Here is a 21,287-nt window from a genome sequence, read left to right as displayed (position 1 = left end):
TTTGGCTGTCCTGGTTCCCAGGTCTGCAGGTTTGGACTAGAACTACACCTAGGCTTTCCTGGGCCTGCAGCTTGCAGATGGCAGATCATAGGATTTCTCAGCCTCATACTGAGTGAGCCAATTCCTCATAATAAATCTCTCTCCACATATCAATATGTTTCCTATTGGTTCTGCTTATCTGGACAACCCTGACTAATACACAGGGTGAGTGCTCTGTTTGCTAAACCACAGTTGCCATTAGAGGCTGGCACCAGGGTTGACACAGAGTCTTCCTCTGTTTTCCAGAATGGCTGGTGCTGAGCATTAAACCACTCAGTGGGTCTGAAGCCTTGGCAGTTGGGAACTGGCAGGGAAATGGTGTGGGGGCTCCACCTCACTCCCAGCTTCTCCCTTGAGCATGGAAATTTGGCTAAGGAACTCATGTCACTGAAGCTGGCCCTATATTCACAAGTAACTGTGGATTAGAATTAAGTGGTGAGACATTGTTGATGGTTTTACAGAGTTACCTGAATTCTTTTGGAACCAACTGAGATGTCATCTCAGCCTTAGGGGTCAGCTGTATCCTTTATATCCTGCCTTATTTCAAGGAGTCAACAATTTTATTTCTGAGAGAATAAAAACATCTGTAATCCATCCAAGCCCTCTCACATCTCAGCACCAAGGTTGCAAGTGTTTCCTTGCATGTCTGAAGGACGCCTGCATTCACAGAGGTAATACTGTGACACTTGAGGGCTGTGGAGGGCTAGAGATTCATCTGTTTATTCAACAAGCAGTCAGTAAATGCCAGCTAAGTCTCAGGGACTGTGCCTGGCACTGGGCTATCATCTGGTCCAATCACGTCAGTTTTTTTTCTTTTCTTTTTTTTTTTTGAGATGGAGTTTCACTCTCGTTGCCCAGGCTGGAGTGCAACGGCGCGATCTTGGCTCACCATAACCTCCGCCTCCCCGGTTCAAGCGATTCTCCTGCCTCAGCCTCCCAAGTAGTTGGGATTACAGGCATGCACCACCATGCCTGGCTAATTTTGTATTTTCAGTAGAGATGGGGTTTCTCCATTTTGGTCAGGATAGTCTCGAACAGGTGATCCACCTGTCTCGGCCTCCCAAAGTGCTGGGATTACAGGCATGAGCCACTGTACCTGGCCGGCAAACCACATCATTTTACAGATGTGGGAACCTCAGCGCAGAGCCCCTTAGCTGCCTGGCAAATCTTTAAGGCAAAAATGTGATTCCTAAGTCTCACTCATTTATTCAATAAACACTTATGGAGGACCTACTGTGTGACAGTCATTGTGCTCGGTGTTGGGGAAACAAAGCTGCTCAGTCCATTAGGGGAGACACAGACTAAATAATTAGTGTCTAGTGTGATGAGCTGCATCACAGAGGGACATGCAGAGTTCTGTGTGAGCCCAGAGGGAGCTGAGATAGCTCTGGGGAGGGGAAGTTTGCACTATCTGACTTTGGAAATGTTTAGAAGAGAGCCATGATATCGGAAGAAAGAAGATATATTAAAAGCTGCAGAACTCTTTCTTCAAATACAAGCTTAGTGGCAAAAAAAAAAAAAAAAAAAAGATCTGAAGTTGTTTTCGTTGAATTTGAGTGGGTGAAAACCCCAAGGCTGTGCTGTTTGCACCAGTGGCTGTCCTCACCCTTGCCTCATGGTCCTGAAGGGGCTGTGGAGACCACCTAGGTTACACAGAGTACATTTTGCAGACCACTGGGCTAGAGGATGCTGGAAGGTCCCCTTCAGTTTTTTTCTTTTCTTTTTTTTTAATTGTTCTGTTGCCCAGGCTGGAGTGCAGTGGCATGATCACAGCTCACAGCAGTCTTGACCTCAAGATATCTTCCCTCCTCAGCCTCCCGAGTAGCTAGGACTATAGGCATGTGCCACCGTACCTGGCTAATTTTTTAATCTTTTGTAGAGACGAGGTCTTGCTATGCTGCCCAGGTTGGTCTCCCAACTCCTGATCTCAAGCGATTCTCCTGCCTTGGCTTCCCAAAGTACTGAGATTACAGACATGAGCCACTGTGCCTGCCCCCCTCCCCGCACCCCTTTCAGTTCTGTCTCAATCAGTGGTTCCTCTCCACATCCTTGGATTCCCAGTTTCACACCCTGGATCATGCTAGGTGCTCAGTGAAATCTGGGGAATAAATGGTTGACAGTCTGGCCTTTTGCTTTCTCTTAAATTTGTTGTCCCTAGGTGCAGAATTCCAAAAAGCATTTCAAGACTCATTGTTGACCAGTTTTACATCAAATGGGAGAAAGTGGCATCAACAGCCAAGGCCTGTCTTTGAAGAACAACAGGGATGCCACAAGGGGTCACTGCAGGAATGCCGGTTGGGGGAAAAGAGCCCTCTTAGAGGACTAAACTAGAACAAGGCAGTGAAACGGGGAGCCAGCAGCTTCAGAGCCTCTCTCTAACCCATAAGGCCCTTGCAAGGGATTCAGAGCTGCCTCCGCCTGATTTCCCAGGTCAGGTAGCAAAACACCAGCCAGTGGCAACCGGGGGCCCCACATGGCATCACAGACAAATGGCTTGCTCTTGGGGGCTGCTTTTGTTCAAGGAGATCTTTGTTCCTGGGCAGTGAGAAGAGGGCGGAGGGAGGTAGAAAGAGGGGTAGTGTCCAAGAAGCAGTATTTGTGGGGGAATCTCAGCCATCCTTTGGAAATTGTTGATCTTACGTTTGTGGATATTTTCTTTTTTCAATTAATACTATTAGTATAACTATCTTCTATAACAGTATATGAAACAAGCCTGCAGTCGAGGAAATGGAATGTTCCAGTAAGCTCTGTTTTCACAGAAGTTGGGTCAAGGGGTAAACGCAGACAAAGGTGTATGGTGGCTTTCCAACATGGATTGCTTGTGTCACGTACATCTGTGAGCTTCTCAAGGGCAGTGACCCCCTCACCATAGAACAAAGTCACGGACTGACCACTTACCCCTAAGGGGCGAGGCTAGGTACACGTGGTATGTGATCAGTGCAGGATTCCCTGGGCAGCCTCAGACCCAGCTGGGCAATGTCCACAGCATGCTGACTCAGAGTTGGCCAGGAAAACTCGTTAGGGGCTATGCACCCAACAGACAAAGCCTGGTGCAGGTGAGAGGTGAAGAGGGTGGGTGTGTGAGGTGGTAGAGATTATTACTCATCAGTCAGCTGGCCAATACTGAGGGGCTCAGAGTAGGGCCAGCGGCTTTTATTTTCCTAAAAGGCCTCTTTGACCCAGAGTTCTTTGCTCAGAAATAATCACTGGCTCAACTGCTCGTAAGACAAAAGCTTAGGTTCAAGGTTGCCAATGAGCTGGCCAGCCTACCATTTTAGTCTTTCCCTCAACAATTTTAAATCAGCTCCTTCCAGAGGGCCTTTCCCCACTACCACACACACACACACACACACACCCCACACACACATACAACATATCCATACAACACGCATACCACACACACATGCAAACACATACCACACACACATTCACACACAACACACACACACAACACATAAAACATATCCAACATACCACATACACACACACCACATGCCACGTATACATACAATACATATAACATACCCACATTGCACACATAGCACATATACATATCACACACATACATACAATACATACAACACACACCACATACACCACATGTACCACATACACACACAAAACATATCCCTACCACATGTACACACACCACATGCCATATATACACAGCACACACATACACACAACACACACAGAAACCACACACACACATACAATACACGCAACATACCCATGCCACACAGACATACCACACATATACACAACACATATCCATGCCACATATACACATCACACACATACACTACACACACAAACCACACACACATACAATACATGCAATATACCCACAGCACACACTATATGCCACATATACATACCATGCATACACACAACACACATCCATACCACATACACACACACCACATGCCATATATAGACACCACATACATACGTAAACAACACACACACACATACACACACCCCAGCTAACCCAGACTATTCCCCACTCTTCTCTGTGGTTCAGAATCCTGCCCATTTCTCAAGACTCAGCCCAGGCCTGTGGTCTTGGTGACAACCCACCCCACCCTCTCCGGGGTCACTCCTGGCAAGATCGGGAAGTTCTCATGGCCTGTCCCTCTCACCTGACACATTTCACATGCTGCTTGGTAGTGTGAAGTATCTTTTAAATTTTAACCACATGCACCTATTAAGAGTTTTGACTGTGAACCGAACAAGATCCAGTCCTGATCAAATATTGCTCAGAAGAGAGATTTGAGAGAGAGGCCATAGCCCATGTTCCTGGGGCTGGATTCTTCCAGTTTTAGTCCTGCTCTGTGTGGCCATCAGAAAGCCAAGTACCTGAAGCCTATTATCTTGGCCGCTCACATAAATGCTTTCAGTGAGTTATGCTTTAATGTCAGGCCTCTAGCTTTTATAGAGGGTCGATACAAGAATCATCTGGTTGAATAACATTTCGGTATCTTTTGTAAAACTGCAGTTGAAGACATCGTTCACTGTGTCACTCAGTGTCCTTTATACAAGAATCCACACGATAAATTCTGGCTTCTATTTAGTTCCAGGAAGAAATTCTATTTTCTGCAGATAAATTAGTTAGTATGCTTCCTGCTGTCAGAAAATGAAAACTATGTAACTCTGGGTGCTTCTCTTTTTGCTTAGCAGCTAGACAAGAGAGAGTCAAATTTATTGCCTGTGTGTTGTAATTTGCTCAGCTGTGGAGTCCAAAAGCACTTATGCCTTCTACTTCTTTTAAATGCACTTATTTTATTTTATGTTCAAATGTCTCATTGTGCTTTTGCAAGCTGTGTGAGTCTGGAAGTCACCTGGGGAAGCATTCATTTGGCCACTGACTTGGCCTATTTATTGCTCGTGCTGTCTGCTAGGGACTCGAAGATGAATTTGACTGCACCCAGGTTTCTTGAAGCTCACATTTTAGCATGGATAAGAATATACATGGAAATAAATAATTACAAAATAGGTCTGGTACTATGGAGACCATGAGGCAGAGGCAAAAGCAGATTTGGGGAGAAGGGGTCAGGGAAGGCTTCATGGAAGAGGGCAAGGTTGAATTGGTTTTGTGGCTACAGTGGGAAGAGGACAGTGAATGGAAGAATATATGTAGCTGACTCTAAAACTTAAAAAAAGGAGTTATCTTTTTATGCATATGTCAATTTATCCTGGTTAGAGTGGAAACTCTTTGAGGGCAGGCACTGGATACAGCCCTCTGTGGATTCCATGATGCCTGGCAAAGTGCTGAGGGCAGTGCAGCGTGATGGCTGGAGCACTACTCTGGAGCCCGGCTGCTGGCCTTGCATCCATAGCTGAGCAAAGTTAGGCAGGTTTCCTTAACCCCTTTGGGCCTTAACTGTAAAGTGAGGAAAACAGTAATATCTACCTCATTGGGATGTGAGCATTAAAGAAGAAAACACATGTAGAGAACTTGGCAACATGCCTGGCACATGGTAAAGTACTCAAGAAACATTTGCTGATTAGTCTTACCTGCATCATCAACAATACTAAATCACTTAGGGTTGATAGTACAATAAAGTGGTAAAAACACAGGCATCTGAATTCAGCAAAGCACACTGAGCTCAGCTAGCTGAATCTAGTTAAGTTAGTATCATTTCCAAATGATGCCTAACTTAAAAATAACATTGTTTTATTGTTTCCTGAAACAGTGTGTGGGAGTCAGCCCTCCTCTAAGTCCTGATGATGTTCATAGAACTGGTTAGTGATGTTTCTCTTAAAAGACACCCCTATCCCCCAGCTCTGACTGTCACATCTAGGGGGCTCACAGGGCACAATGCTTCTTCAGCCTCCTTTTTGTCTCCATTCGTTCCCCTGTACACTAAGTTTTAAAAAGACCAGGGCTTCGTTCGGTAGATGTTTATGTTTCCTGATGTATCTTGGGCGAGTTGTAAATGAAGAAAGAACCATAGTCTGGATTTGCATCCAGGAAAGAGCAGAAATTCTTATAAAAGCACATGCACACATACGTGCATGTGCACACAGACACACAGACACACAGACAGACAGACACACACACACACACACACACAACTCTTGCCATGAAAGTGGTGTGGTAGTAAATGTTTAATAGTCACTCTCTGGATCTGAAAAAAAAAAAAAGACCCATTTATAATACTTGCCAATTTCCTTGGTGTAAATACTTCCACCATGGCTGATTTTAAGCCACCAGTGTGATGTTGATAAATGTGGATTTGGGAAGAGATACACAGCAGCGGAACATCATACAGCATTCCCACTACACAGATACAGTGGATACAAATAACTTCAAAAGCACAGATAATAACAAAATGTAGTAATTAACTAGGAAATGAATTTTGAGTATTTGTTACCTTTGTTTCTTAATATAACTTATTTAATTTTAAACTTGCATAATTTAATTTTAATAACATCTTTGTTTAAAAATGACTCCCCAAATTCCTAGAATATTAACAATTTATGCTTTTATGCTATGGACTGGGCCAGCTCAGCACACCACTGGGAATGGCTTATCATTTCTTCCAAATGGTACTTCTCACATCACCACTGAGTCTTTGTTCCTTTGGAATATGGGATTGCCTTTATAGAAATTTCCCTGGGCACATGTATACTTATACATCCAGAGACATATTCTTATGCAAAACATATGAGAAAAACTCTCCTGATCCAACTTGTTCATCATCCTTCCCCACAACAAACCCAAACCAATCACACCCACACTTTCATGAAAATGTAGGAACATGTAGGCAAAAGAAAGAAACAATAACAGAGGAAATACTGAGAATGGAGAGTAAGAGAAAGTGAAGAGAAGCAGACAAAGGGAACAGAATGAAAAGGGTAAAGCTTGTACAAGACACACAAAAAAGACAGAAATGAAAGGGGGCGTACCACTGAGTCACGTCTTTACTCCTACATCTGAAGCCTGAATTACAAAACATCAGGAAATCCAAATACACCCAGTAGACTGCCTTTATTCCTACTGGAGCCCTCTGTCTTAGCCCTCAGCCCAACTGCTAGGATGAAGGGCAAGGGTTGAGGTTCTATAAACAATCTGTTGCCTTGAGAGGTTTCTCTCAATGAGGAGAATCCCTATCTGAAATGTGGTCACCTGGGACACATGAGCACTGGCAGTTCCAAATCTCCATCAGACAACCTCCTAAGGAGTTTGGACGTCAACATGGCATTTCATCTCAGAATGGCAGCTGGGAGATGTTAACACTTCTCCTCTAATTGGGATAGTATGCTTTTAAAATAAATAGGTATTTCAAACGCTCTTAATTAGACTTCCAGCCAAAGTGCTTTCCGTTTGAAGTTTGCTGATTACTTCAGGCAAAGCTGGGCGCTGCTGAACCTGACACCTGCTGTAATTCAGAAGACTCCCAGAGAGATGAGCAGAGGAATTAAGGCACAAGCCTGTGATTGAAAACAATGCAGCAGTTTTCCACAGGCCTAGGGAGTGTCTGCCCCAGCTAGAAGGACCATCCCTCAGAGGGGGTGGGGACTGGACAGCAGAAAGGATGGAAGATCTCTTGCCCACAAAGCCATGGAAATGGCTTCCTATGCCCAAGATGAAAATTGCCCCTAGAGTTGAGTGGTATTTTTCACATCGTTTCTTTATTTTCAAATTTTAGATTTGGGAGTACATGTGCAGGTATATTGCATGATAATGAGGTTTGGGCTTGTATTGATCTCATCACCAAGGTAGTGAACACAGAAACCAATAGAAGTTTTTCAGCCCTTGCTCCCTTCCCTTCCTCCCTCCTTTGGAGTCTCTGGTGTTTGTTGTCTCCATCTTTCCGTCTGTGTGAACTCAAGATTTAGCTTCCACTTATAAGTGAGAACATGTGGTATTTGGTTTTCTGTTACTGAGTTAATTCACTTAGGATAATGGCCTACAGCTGTATTCATGTTGCTGCAAAGGATGTGATTTTGTTCCTTTTTATGGCTGTGTAGTATTCCATGGTGTGTACCACATTTTCTTCATCTAGCTCACCATTGATGGGCACCTAGATTGATTCCATGTCTTTGCTATTGTAAATAGTGCTGCAATGGACATATGTTTGAGTGCATATGTTTTTTGGTAGAATGATTTATTTTTGTTTTGGTATATACCCAGTAATGGGATTCCTGGGTTGAATTGTAGTTCTATTTTTGGTTCTTTGAGAAATTACCAAACTGCTTTCCAGAGGGGGTAAGCTAATTTGCATTCCCACCAGCAGTTTACAAATGTTCCCTTTTCTCTGCAACCTGACTAACATCTGTTATTTTTTGACTTTTTAGCAATAGCCATTCTGATGGGTGTGAGATGGTATCTCATTACGATTTTGATTTGCATCTTTCTGATGATTAGTGATGTTAAACATTGTTTCATACGGTTTTTTTTGCCACTGGTATGTCTCCTTTTGAGAAGTGTCTGTTCCTGTCTTTGCCCACTTTTTAATAGGGTTTTTTTTTTCTTATTGATTCATTTAAGTTCCTGATAGATTCTGGATATTAATCCTTCATTGGATGCATAGTTTGAAAATATTTTCTCCCATTCTGTAAGTTGTCTATTTACTCTGTTGAGAGTTTCTTTTGGTGTGCAGAAGCTCTTTAGTTTAATTAGGTACCATTTGTCCTATGTTTGATTTTGTTGCATTTGCTTTTGTGGTCTTTATCATGGATTCATTGCCTAGACAAACGTCTAAAAAAGTATTTCCTAGGTTTTCTTCTAGAATTTTAACAGATTGAAGTCTTACATTTAAGTCTTTAATCCATCTTGCATTAATTTTTGTATATGGTTGGAGGTAGGGGTCTAGTTTCATTCTTCTCTGACTGGTTAGCCATTTATTGAATAGGGTGTTCTTTTCTCATTATTTTTCTCATTGTTTATATAAATGAATAGCCATTTATTGAATAGATAGAGCTACCATTTATTGAATAGGGTGTTCTTTTCTCATTGTTGATTTTTGTTGACTTTGTTGGAGATCAGTTGGTTGCAGGTGTGTAGCTTTATTTCAGGAGTCTTTGTCCTGTTCCATTGGTCTATATGTCTGCTTGTGTACTAACATCATAGTGTTTTGTTTAGTGGAGACTTGTAGTTTAGTTTGAAATTGGGTAATGTGATACCTCCACCTTTGTTCTATTTGCTGAGGATGGTCTTGGTTATTTAGGCTTTTTTATGGTTCCATATGAATTTTAGAACAGTCTTTTTTCTAATTCTGTGAAAAATGACATTGGTAATTTGATAGAAATAGCATTGAAACTATAGATTGTTTTGGACATTTTAACAATATTGATTCTTCCAATTCATGAGCATGGACTACTTTTCCATTTGTTTGTGTTACCTATGATTGCCTTCAGCAGTGTTTTGTAGGTCTCCTCATAGAGCTCTTTCATCTTTGTCATTAGGTGCATTCCTAGATATTTTTATTTTTTGTGACTATTGTAAATGGGATTGCATTCTTGATTTTCAGCATGAAAGTTTTTGGTGTATGGAAATGCTACTGATTTTTGTACATTTATTTTGTATCCTGAGACTTGGCTGAAGTAGTTTACCAGGTCCTGGAGTCTTTTGGCTTAGGGTTTTCTAGGTATACAGTCATAGCAGCAAAGAGAGATAATTTGACTTTTCTTTTCATGTTTGGATGCCTTTTCTTTCTTTCTCTGGCCTCACTGCTCTGGCTAGGACTTCCCAGATTGTTGTTTCTATGGAACCAGAAACATGAAGGCTGAAGAAGAGGACAGACGTTTCAGGGCCAGGTGGCAGCTCTTGGGGATGACTCCACATCCAGGGACCTGCCCAGGGTGAGCACGAAGCAGGATACAGAGGTCCATAAGGTCACCTTGGTACAGTTTTCCAGCAGAGGTCATTTTGCCTTCCCAAGACTGGCCCAAGGAGTTAGGGCCCTGGGTCACCCTGGCTCTTTGTTGAAGTTACTTTGCAGAATCTCAATTCTAAGTGTGTGCTCAAGTCTCTGGAACTGGGAGGGCAGTGTACTTGACCCCTGAGTCCCAGGGCCAACAGTGGGAAGCTCAGAGCTCTAGTTACTATGGCTTAGGTGCCCTTGTCCTATGTTTCTTATGTAATCAGTAGTTATTCTATATCATCATTATTACTACTGAAACTAAACAACCAAATTTCATAATAATACAAATTACAAGGTCAAATGAGCCATTGCCATGACTTTAGGGGCTCTCCCCCATATCCCCACCATTGGGTGCTGGATTTCTCCAATTACAGGTTATTGAGGGCTCACGTCATCTCAAGTCTCAAGGGGAACATTTTTTTTTGGTCTGGAATACATGAGTTTCTTTTTTTTTTTTTTTTTTTTTTGAGACAGAGTCTCGCTCTGTCTCCAGGCTGGAGTGCAATGGCATGATCTTGGTTTACTACTACCTCTGCCTCCCAGGTTCAAGCGATTCTCCTGGCTCAGCCTCCCATGTAGATGGGACTACAGACACGCACCACCATGCCCAGCTAATTTTTGTCGAGACGGGGTTTCACCATATTGGCCAGGATGGTGTCCATCTCTTGACCTCGTGATCCTCCTGCCTCGGCCTCCCAAAGTGATGGGATTACTGTGCCTGGCCTCTGAATTTCTTATTTAATCCAAGCTTTCCACAAATTGTTGGTCCCAGCTAGCTGGGGAGGCAACAAGGTAGTTCTACCCAGGAACTGGTGATTACCAGTCCTCTGTGAGGTATACTCTTCTCCCAGGTGACTTCATTGGGACACATATCAAAAAAGGGTGTTTTCTGCAGATGTCCACTGCTTAAAAGGTGCCAAGGGCCACTTAGAATATGACTGTCCTGGTTTAGTGTTTGCATTCTTCATGTGTTGAAGTGGGCTGATCATTGCAGTGGGTAGTAAACAGCATGAGAGCTAAGAGCACCAAGCTTGGACTCAGACAGAACTGGATTCAAATACTTGTTTCAACACTCACTGGCTACATGACCTTGGGAAGGCACTGAGTCTCCCCCATCTGGTAAATGCACTCACCTCTTTGACACTGTGGATGAAAGGAGACTGCATATGAGCTTGTGCAACAGACATGAGTCTGTAAACAAATACTGTTTTCATCATTAACTGTTTCTGTTAGGATTAGTTAGTAGTGGCTCTGAAAAGTTCAGATAGAACCCTGAGGAGCTGGGATGCAGGGGATGAATTTAGGTTGGGGATACAGGGTGGGAAAGGTGAGGGGGATGAGGCAACAGATGGAAGGGTAGGGTGCCAGGTGCTGATGGCCAGGTACAAGAACACAGGCTGGGGAAACGGGTCCCCATAGAGGGGGAGCATCCAAGGAAAGCTGTGTGGATAGCAACCCTCGCTGTCTTTAACCTCAGATAGTGTTTTAAGTGGGTTATCTTTTAGCTGGGTTTGGAGTCCCAAAATCAGGTCAGTTTATATTACCTTCATCTTCTTCCTGCAGATCCTCCTTTGTACCTACCTAGAGCCACTTGCTGTATATGCCGCTGGGTGATTTCTTCCTTCAGGTGACCTGCCAAAGACACAAAGGAAAACTACCAGTGGGTTTCCAATGGGCTGGAGGAAGACTGCCTCAGAAGCATGTGGCAAGCTACAGAAAAAAAAAGGTAGAGTAAGGGAGACAAAAGCAGGTATAGCTTCCAAGAAATGCCCTTCCATGCCGTAGATGGTGTCGGAAGAAGAGGTTACAAAGGCCTAGGTGTTGGCACATGAGTGCAAATACACATTTCACCCTTGAGTTCAATCATCTTAGGGTTCTATTATCTTAGTCTGTCAACCGTAACTTTTGCTGAGGCCCTGTTCTCTTAAATGGTTCTTACTATTACTAATAAAAGGAAAGGCAGAATTTGGTTTTTTAATAATTTTTAGTCCTACTTTGAAATCCACTGATTTCTTTAAGCTATATGAAACTGCGTCAAATAAAAAAGATGGTGGTTTTAGCTGACAATAACCCTAAGAGTTGATCATTTGGTATGAGACTCATGTAATTATAAAGCTATGGTGTGCAGAGAACAGTGATAATTTCCTATAGGGAGGTGATTGTTCGACTGTGCTCTACAAGTGAGGAGACTTCAGCTGGTGTTTGTTCTGGGAGTTACTCTGCATAAGGAACATTTGCAAAACAGAAAACATGCAGAAGATGGTGACTAGAATGGTGAGGAGTCTGAAACCATGCCATATGAGAAATAGTTAAGGTGACTTGAGACATTTAGATGGAGAAGACAAGACTTGGAGAGGAGGAATGGAGATAATGGCTGTCTTTGAATATCTGAACATTGGCACATGAATTATAAACAGTTTTGTTTTTATCTTACTCTTGAGGGCAGAAGTTAAGTCAAATGAATGCAGACTTGGGGCTCAATACAAGGAAGAAACAGCTCTCAAGGAGGACTGTCTCAAAATGGATTAAGTTGTCTCAAAATGGATTAAATCTTCTGGCAAAGCAGTGAGCCCCTTCCTGAAAGTGTTCAAGCAAAAGCTGGGTGACCATCTGTTGGGTTGTTAGAGTGAGAATTCCTGCCCTGGGTAGAATCTGGGAGGCAATGACCTTCAGGCTTCCTCCGTCTCTAAAATTCCTTGATTTCATGCTTGAAGGATGGGTGAAACAGCAGCCCGGAGTTTGTTTATGTCCAAGGGCTCAGCACACTTGTTAAAATGTCAGTGTTGTCTGCATTGCATGTCCCATTTGGTTGGGGGGATGTGATCAGGACACTGGGGGATTCCAAGAAAGCCTGGAAAATTCATTGCTTTCTTGTCCAAGATATTTCTTTCCTCACATAAGTACATTCTATACCTCCAAGGGTATAGCTGAATTGAGGATTCAAAAGATGAGTAGACAAGGAAGCAGTCACAAGAGATTTTTTCACTTACGGAGAGTTCTAGGGCACTTCTAGCATGTTATGACCGGGAGGGATGGCAGAGGCCATTCAGTTCAACTTTGCACCCAATTTAGGAATCTCTTCTACAGAAGGAAATGGGCATTTCCCTTCCGACTTGTATGTATTCAAGGTATTCCATTGAGTTATATATAAGGAATTAATTTTGTGGACTTGCACCTACTTCCCTATACTTCAGCTATTTGCCTGGCCTGTTCTCAGATCAGCACAGAAAAAAATCCTCTGTCATTGGCAGTGAGAGCCCTTCACACATCTGAGGATGCTATGATTGATTTCTCTACTTTGACTTGCCCTCTCTGTGGGTCAAGCATCACCAGTCCTTAAGTGATACCTTGGAGACCACTGTCTCCAGGCACATCATTGTCTCAGGTGAGGGTCTAGGGCACCTGTATGTCTGTGCCTTGGTTTCCATGTGTCCCCACTGGAGTAGATTATGAATAGAAAGCATGGCAGGCATTGGGCCTAAGCAATAATTGCACTCTTATTCCATGTGAGGGAAGAGTGGGGACTTCAGAAGTGTGCTGAGGGGGACTTAGAGAAGTGGAAACTTGGCCCAATGATGAGTATTGGTGAATCTGGATCCAAGAGGGGACAATGATTTGACACCTGAGCCAGCCACAGACCCAAATGGATCTTTTCCCCACTCGGTGCAACTTGACCCTTATTGTCCCTATCAGCAGAGTAAAGAAGTTGGGGACATAAGGCTGCTGCTGGACTGAGACTCTAGGCTGCATCAAACACTGCTGAATTGAATTTTAAGACAGAACAGCACATGCATGCCCCAAATTAAAGGAGATATTGCTCTGACAAATGCAACACACCACTTGGAAACATTTCTTGATTTAGGGTGGGTCATCAAAGCCTTTTTAATCCTGCAGTATGGAGAATCAGTGGTGCTTTGGTACCCTGCCTATTTCCTGGGTATCTGGCACAGCCTTACACCATGAGCCTCTCATATGCCTGGGTACTGCCTTTCTAATGAGGCTGGACAGTGGCTTGCTCCTTTAGAGTATACAGTGGGTCGCACTGCTCCATGGAAAACTACCTCCCTGATAATAAGCCTCCTCAATAATAAGCCTTCCTGACGATGGGCCTCGTGGACCACATGCCTCCTGACACATGCTTCCTCAAGTCTGTGCTTCCCAACCCCATGCCTTGACCACAGTAGGCGCGTTCAACCCTTTGTTTCTCAAGCCCTAGGAAGCCCTAGGGAAGCTTGTTTTTGGAATGACAGGGTTAAGGATTCTTTACCGCCCCTGGTTTAGGAGGAGCTGCTCAGGTAAATAAAGAGGGGATTTTGCTACCGCAAACATTAATAGTCTCAGAACAATGAGGAACCCCCAGGGGACAAAAAGTGGGTCTTTATAATGTTACATATGGATAAAGACTGTTTTACAATGTAGTTAGTGATACTCAGTTTGGTGAATTGACTAACATCTCCCACCACATGGCAACCTTTTTTGATTTCCCCAGACAAGCTTCCAAAAATAGCCTTATGGCTGATACCTAATTGCATTTTCTAACAGAGCTATTCTTCATGTGCAGATAACGGTCTCTGTAACCTGCTGGATCTTGCAGCTCCATGGGTTTTGGCAAAAGGAGTTGAGGGGGATTGCAGAATTCACTCAGCATGCAGCTTGCTGTCATTACCAGGGTGATAAATTTGCTGGTTTTGGCCTAGGTTCCTGGACACATCCCCATCCAGAGGTATGGAAAAGAGATGAAATGGAAACAGAGAACTCCTAGCCTGAGGCCGGAGACAGTCTGGGAGGGAAGTAGGGAGCCCATATTGGGGCTGAATACCAAAAGGGCAGGGGAGGGAAGGAATGCTCTGCCTGCAGGAGTGTCCATAATTAGTACTTTTTCCTCTAGTAATTGACCACAGTACATGCTAGAAACACCTTCTCTCCCTTTTGATTCATTAATTGATGGAATGGAGGTGGCAGTGGGGAGCAGAGCTTACAGCAATCCACAGGAAAGCTCCAGAGGAGAGGAGTGACCTTAAATACGACCAGGAGCAGGGTACGTGGAGGTGGTGCTCTATGTGGTGTATGGGTTTTCTCTGTTACCGAGTAGTTCTAGGGAAAGTATTAACATCATGCAGAAGTGAAACTGATTTTTTTTTACATCAATATACAGTCTTTTGAATAAAACAATTTTCCATAAGCTTCACACTTTATTTTGCATGCATGCTAGTTTGAGATTGTTTACCACATGAATGCTGCTTGGCTGGCCCAGAGGAGAGCTATTCACTTATGACTCCCTGAGTGGCTGTCTGTTACTCCTGCAATTTCTGTGATGCTGTGCATCATTAAAAATGTTTATGTTGCTATCAAGCAACAAATACTTATCTCTCATCTACTATAGGTTAAGCACTATGTTCTAAGTGCTGTGGAATATACACACTCATAGACAGCTCTATCCTAGCCTAGGAAAGTCAGTGCGGTACAGGGATTGGCAAATAGGTGGCCCGTGTGCTCTTTCTCTTAAATGCTGGACCAACGGCTGGCCTGGCTCCTTTATCAGGGATGGTTTGCTTTTCTGCGGAGCCTGAGTTTGGCTCTTCCATACAGTACTCTGTGCAGCTACAGCCCATCACTTGGAGTTGGACTTGAGATATAGCAAACCTCTTTGCCATTTCAGTTATTCTAGAAAATAATTACAAATCTGGTCCGGGTGTGGTGGCTCATGCCTGTAATCCTACCACTTTGGGAGGTCGAGGTGGGTGGATCACCTGAGGTCAGGAGTCTGAGACCAGTCTGGCCAACATGGTGAAACTCCGTCTCTACTAAAAATACAAAAATTAATCAAGCATGGTGGCAGGCACCTGTAATCTGAGGTACTCGGGAGGCCGAGGCAGGAGAATCACTTGAACCCAGAGGCAGAGTTTGCAGTGAACCGAGATAGTGCCACTGCACTCCAGCTTGGGCAATGGAGTGAGACTCTGTCTCCAAAAAAAAAAAAAGAAAAGAAAAGAAAAGAAAAAGAAAATAATTACGAATCTGGAGGTAGACAGAGTTGAGTTCAAATCCCAGTTTTGCTACTTCTTAGTTGGATGGGCTAATTAACATCTCTAAGCCTCAGTGTTATCATTTGAAAAATGGAAATTATATTATAATGGCAATAACATCTGCTTTACTATATCTCAATATCTTTCGGAGGAGCAAGGGATAACACACCAGCATGTATGATATACCACGCTGGTTTCAGGTATTCAGGCACTTTCAGACATATTGGAAAGATACTACATGGTTAAGATGACAGGCCAAGTGGCTAAATGTCAAATCAATGGTAGAGATACATTTAGCGGAGGGAAAGGAGACATTGGAAAAGGCATAATTACTACAGGCGAATCGAGTAGGCTCACAAAGAGCAAGGGTTTTAAGGTGGGCTTGGGAAGGACACCCTAGTCTGAGAGAACTCCTGGGACGATAATGAAGGCCAAGTATCTAATGGTTTGGGACAGGGGTGGCAAGGGAAGGCTGAGTGGAGGACTAGGGCTGGGGAAGACTGAGTTGTCTTCACACTGGAGTCTGGGGTCCTGGGTAATTTCTAAGAGCTCTGGACCCATGTAAACTCTGTTTGTCTGTTTGACTATACTACTGGAGTGTCTGGGCAAAATCAGGTTAAAATAAACATCAGTTTTAGAACTGGGGTGTGGGGAGAATATGTAGAATATGTTTCCTGCCTGAGGGGCCTCTTTGAAATGGAAGGTCTAGTTAAGATTCTCTGAACTCAGAGTGTCAATTTCAGCTGTGATGTGAGAAGCCAATTTTTTTTTGTACTAACACAGAGAATCATGATAACCAAAAGGTTAGATCCCTAAAGGCTGTGTGTAAAGCTATTTATAAAAACAATGAGCCTAGAATAAATTGTGTACTCCTTATATGGATTTCCGACTAACAGGAGTATGTAAATTCTTTGAAACCTTAAAATCAGACATACTCATGTCTTCTTTGCTAATCTATATTTCATCGGGCTTTATCCAAACTTGTTGGTATACTTTGAAAATCTAGTGAGGCAGGAACCACCTCTTCTCACCATAGCAGTGGTGGATAAACTGGAAAAGAGACTATCAAGAAGGCATTCCTGAATTAGATTATGAGACATAGTTCTGAAGACCAGAAGTAGGATGGAAATGCAAAAATAGTGAGTGGAGCTGAGGTCTTGAGCTTGCAAAGCACTGGTTCCAGAAGTAGGAAGATGACTAAAAGGGTGCCATGCAGAACAGGGTAAGAGTCAGGCACACTGAAGCTGCAGGTTGGAGTGAGACTCCCTACCACTCAACCTGTGAGTGAAAGGGGACTGAAAAAACGAGCACCAGATGTTGCTTGGGGTTTCCAATTCAGTGGAAGCCCAAGAAGGAAGAAATGTACAAACTCAGCCTCTAGTTGCCAAGCCAGCTGCTCACTGGCTCTATACAGGGTCTGCTCATCTCCATACTGTTATGGAGCAGTCACTCCAAATTGTCTTTGCCAGAGCTGGTTCTGGATTGGGGGCCTGGAGGGTCTGTCAGCCAGAGAGGGATGAGCACAAAGAGAAAGAGAGTAAGGGAAATAAATAAAATGTGTTTCATTAAAAATGGGCCTGCCCACCAAAAAATGCCAAAATATTTGAATAAATCTAATGCTAAAAAAAGATAGTCAATAGTTGGAATATGAATTAGTTACAGATGAAAGTAATTTTCTGGGCAGGCAGATGAAGACATTTGTGATGCAGAAGCACAGAGGGTTGAATTAATTTTACTCTTCAGTTTAGGGTACACCATCCTCATCAGCCTGGGCAATGCCTCTCCTGTATATTTCTATGTATGGTATAGGAGTATGTATACATATGCATGTATGTACTATACATATGCATATACATACTCTGGAGTATGTATAGGAGTATGTATACATATGCATGTATGTACATGTATTTTGGCCCTAATGCCTCATGTTCTATTCTCATTCTCTTCTTCTTCCAACAGGCAACCATTCTAATTAATTTGATGTATATGCTTTTACTGTAGGTGTTCTTACAATTTGTATTAAAGTTTTCTGTGTAGTTTTAAGCTGGGAAAGTAATATTGTGTTATAGATCCCATTCTGTTTCTTACTTATTTATTAGTACTGTTTTTGACATCTAACTGTTTTGTTATATATGCCTCTGATTCTCAGTTCCTGACTGCCACAACCATTCCACAGAATGTACCCCAACTTTTACTTCTATTTTCTGATAGTTGAATAACTGGATTGCACCTCAGTCCCACTAATGTGACCAGTGCTGCGATGACCATGCCTAAACATGTAGTCTGATAAGTCTGTGAGAAAATGTCTCTGCTGGGTCTCAGCAGAATTCGCGTAATTAATTTGAGTGCTGCCCTCCATAATGATTGTGCTAGTCTATCTGCCCAAGGCAAAGACCTTGTTGAGGATACTTAATGAGATTAATGAAGGGATAGATTTTTCTTTAAAAAGAATAAGACATCATGTGACAATTGGTATAAATGATATAAGAATAGGTGGATGGAATAGAAATTTTGAAATGAAAATTAGTCACCGAAATTAATACAAAGTACAGAGAATAAGGGAATAAACCCTAGACAAGGTAAATTTCAAAAGTGAATTAGTGAATTGGAAGACAGCTGGAAAAACTCAAACACAGAACAGAAAGCAAAACTCAAACACAGCACAGAAAGAGATAAAAATGGGGAAAGCAGTTAAAAGTCACAGAGAAGAGACTGAGAGGCTTCCTCATTTGCCTAGAATTCTAGAAGAAGAGAATGGCGGCAAATGGTAAAGAAGCAGTATTTGAAGAGATAGCAGTTGAGATTTTCCAGCATTTGAGAAAAATATAGGCCCTTGGGTTGAAAGTGCAGTTTGAGTGTTGAGCAAGATAAATAAAAATAAATCCAACCCCAGACATATCAGAGTAAAATTACAGAACTTCAGGGAAACAGAAGCACTATTAACAGCTTCCAGGGGACCTGCAAAGGAGCAACTTAGATGGCCGCCCACTCCTCAGTGACAACCACAGGTGCTGGGAGACAGTGGAGGGAAACAACTGTCAATATGAATTTTATTCATACCCAAACTATCATTCATGGGTGAGGGCACAATAAAGAAATTATTAGTCATAAGAGGACAAAGAGCATTTACCACCCTCTCTCCCTAAAAGAACTCAACTGAGAGGCCGCCAAGCTGGGAAGGTAAGTGTGTGGACTCTGGAGCCAGCCCCCATGGGTTTGCATCCAGTTGGGCCACTTGCTGTATAACCTTCTGCAAGTGACTGAATGTCAGTGTGCCTCAGTTCTGACATCTGAAAAACGGGGATAATAGCATTTGTGCTGTGAGAATTGAATTAGGTCACAGGTGTAAAGTGCTTAAGGAGTTCCAGATGTATAATAAAAACTATATAAGTGTCAAAGTTGTTATGATCAGCAAGAAGAAAAATAAATACAAAGATGTGGGATAAAAGAAATAATAGCAGACTTCCACCAAGATGGCCGAAAAGGAACAGCTCCGGAGCACAGTACCCAGTGAGAGCAATGCAGAAGGCAAGTGATCTCCACATTTCCAATCGAGGTACCAGGTTCATCACTGGTTGGACAGTGAGTGTAGCCCTTGGAGGGCAAACCGAGGCAGGGTGGGGTGCTGCCTCACCCGGGAAGTGCAACAGGCTGAAAGGCCCCCCCTTCTACCCAATGGAGGTCATCAGGGACATTCTGGCCACTCCAGAGCTCCAGTTCAGATGTTGCGCTTCTCCTGCAGTCTTTGCAGCCCATAGACCAGGAGATTCCTGCCTGCCAAAAGGTGCTGTGGGTTTCCTGGGCAAATCTGGGCAGCTGATTCAGCCAGCGCTGTGAGTTCCCAGCACAAATCTGAGCAGCTGTTTTGACTGGTACCTTGAGTGCCTGCAAGACAGAGTCACCCACACCCCTGAGAGAAAGGGGGCTAAAGGTGGGGAGCCAGGTGATCTGGCTCTGTGAGTCCTACCCCAGTGGAGACCAGCAAACTGAATCCCACTGGCTTGGGATTTGCACAGCAAGCGCAGCAGTTTGAGCTCCACCCTGGACGGTCAAGTTCCGTGTGGGGAGGGGCGTCCACCATTACTGAGGCAGCTCTAACCTTACGTGTGTAAACAGAAGCACAAAGAAGTTTACACAGCAGCTGGGGGAGTCCGTGGCAGCTCAACAATGCCTCTGCAGGTGGCCTGTGACTAGACTCCCTCCTTGCTGGGCAGGGCATCTCTGAAAAAAGGCAGCAGCCTGTCAGGGACTTATAAAGCAAGCCACACCTTCCCAGGACAGAGCACCAGGGAAAAGGGGCGGTTGTGAGTTCCACTGCAGCAGACTTAAATGTTCCTGCCCAGCAGCTCTGAAGGGAGCAATGAAGCTCCCAGCACAGCACTTGAGCTCTGAAAAGGGACAGACTGCTTCCTCAAGGGGTTCCCTGACCCCTGTATATCTGAAGAGTCACCTGATACAGGGGAGCTCTGGCTGACATCTGGCGGGTACCCTTCTGGGACAAAACTACCAGAGGAAGGAACAGGCAGCAATCCTTGCTGTTCTGCAGACCCTGCAGGTGATTTGCAGGCAGCCAGCGTCTGGAGTGGACCTCCAGCAGTCCTGCAGCAGAGAGGTCTGACTGTTAGAAGGAAAACTAAAAAGCCGAAAGAAATAGCCTCAACATCAACAAAAAGGATGTCCACTCAGAGACCCCATCTGAAAGTCATCAACTTCAAAGAGCAAAGATGGATAAATCCATCAAGATGGGAAGAAATCAGCACAAAACGGATGAAAACACCAAAAACTTCTCTTCTCCTCCAAGGGATCACAACTCCTCATCAGCAAGGGAACAAAACTGGATGGAGAATGAGTTTGATGAATTGACAAAAGCAGGCTTCAGAAGGTGGGTAATAACAAACTTCTCTGCGCTAAAGGAACATGTTCTAACCCAATGCAAAGAAACTAAGTACCCTGAAAAAAGGTTTGATCAAATGCTAACTAGAATAACCACCTTAGAGAAGAACGTAAATGACTTGATGGAGCTGAAAAAAATACAGCATGAGAACTTTGCGAAGCATACACAAGTTTCAATAGCTAAATCGATCACACAGAAGAAAGGATATCAGAGACTGAAGATCAGCTCAACGAAATAAAATGAGAAGGCAAGATTAGATAAAAAAGAAATGAACAAAGCCTCCAAGAAATATGGGACTATGTGAAAAGACCTAATCTACGTTTGATCAGTGTACCTGAATGTGACAGGAAGAATGAATCCAAGCTGGAAAACGCTCTTCAGGATATTATCCAGGAGAACTTCCCCAACCTAGGAAGGCAGACCAACATTCAAATCCAGGAAATACAGAGAACACCA

At 43.4% G+C, this 21,287-nt stretch overlaps 1 protein-coding gene across 2 annotated transcripts in view; it reads right to left on the bottom strand.

Moving 5' to 3' along the window:
• Nucleotides 1-21,287, bottom strand: part of KIF6 (kinesin family member 6) — a 383,773-nt gene that overhangs the window by 35,827 nt on the left and 326,659 nt on the right. For both annotated transcript variants that reach the window (XM_064360441.1, XM_021665512.2), the window contains one exon: nt 11,493-11,543. In XM_064360441.1, coding sequence (XP_064216511.1) covers nt 11,493-11,543 — 51 coding nt within the window. The remainder of the gene's footprint in view (nt 1-11,492; nt 11,544-21,287) is intronic.

Source organism: Aotus nancymaae, unplaced genomic scaffold (assembly GCF_030222135.1).
Source record: "Aotus nancymaae isolate 86718 unplaced genomic scaffold, 86718_ANA_hifiasm-v0.15.2.pri h1tg000040l, whole genome shotgun sequence".
Taxonomy (NCBI): domain Eukaryota; kingdom Metazoa; phylum Chordata; class Mammalia; order Primates; family Aotidae; genus Aotus; species Aotus nancymaae.
The sequence above is the reverse complement of the archived record's forward strand: the minus strand, read 5'-3'. Positions and strand labels throughout refer to the sequence as shown.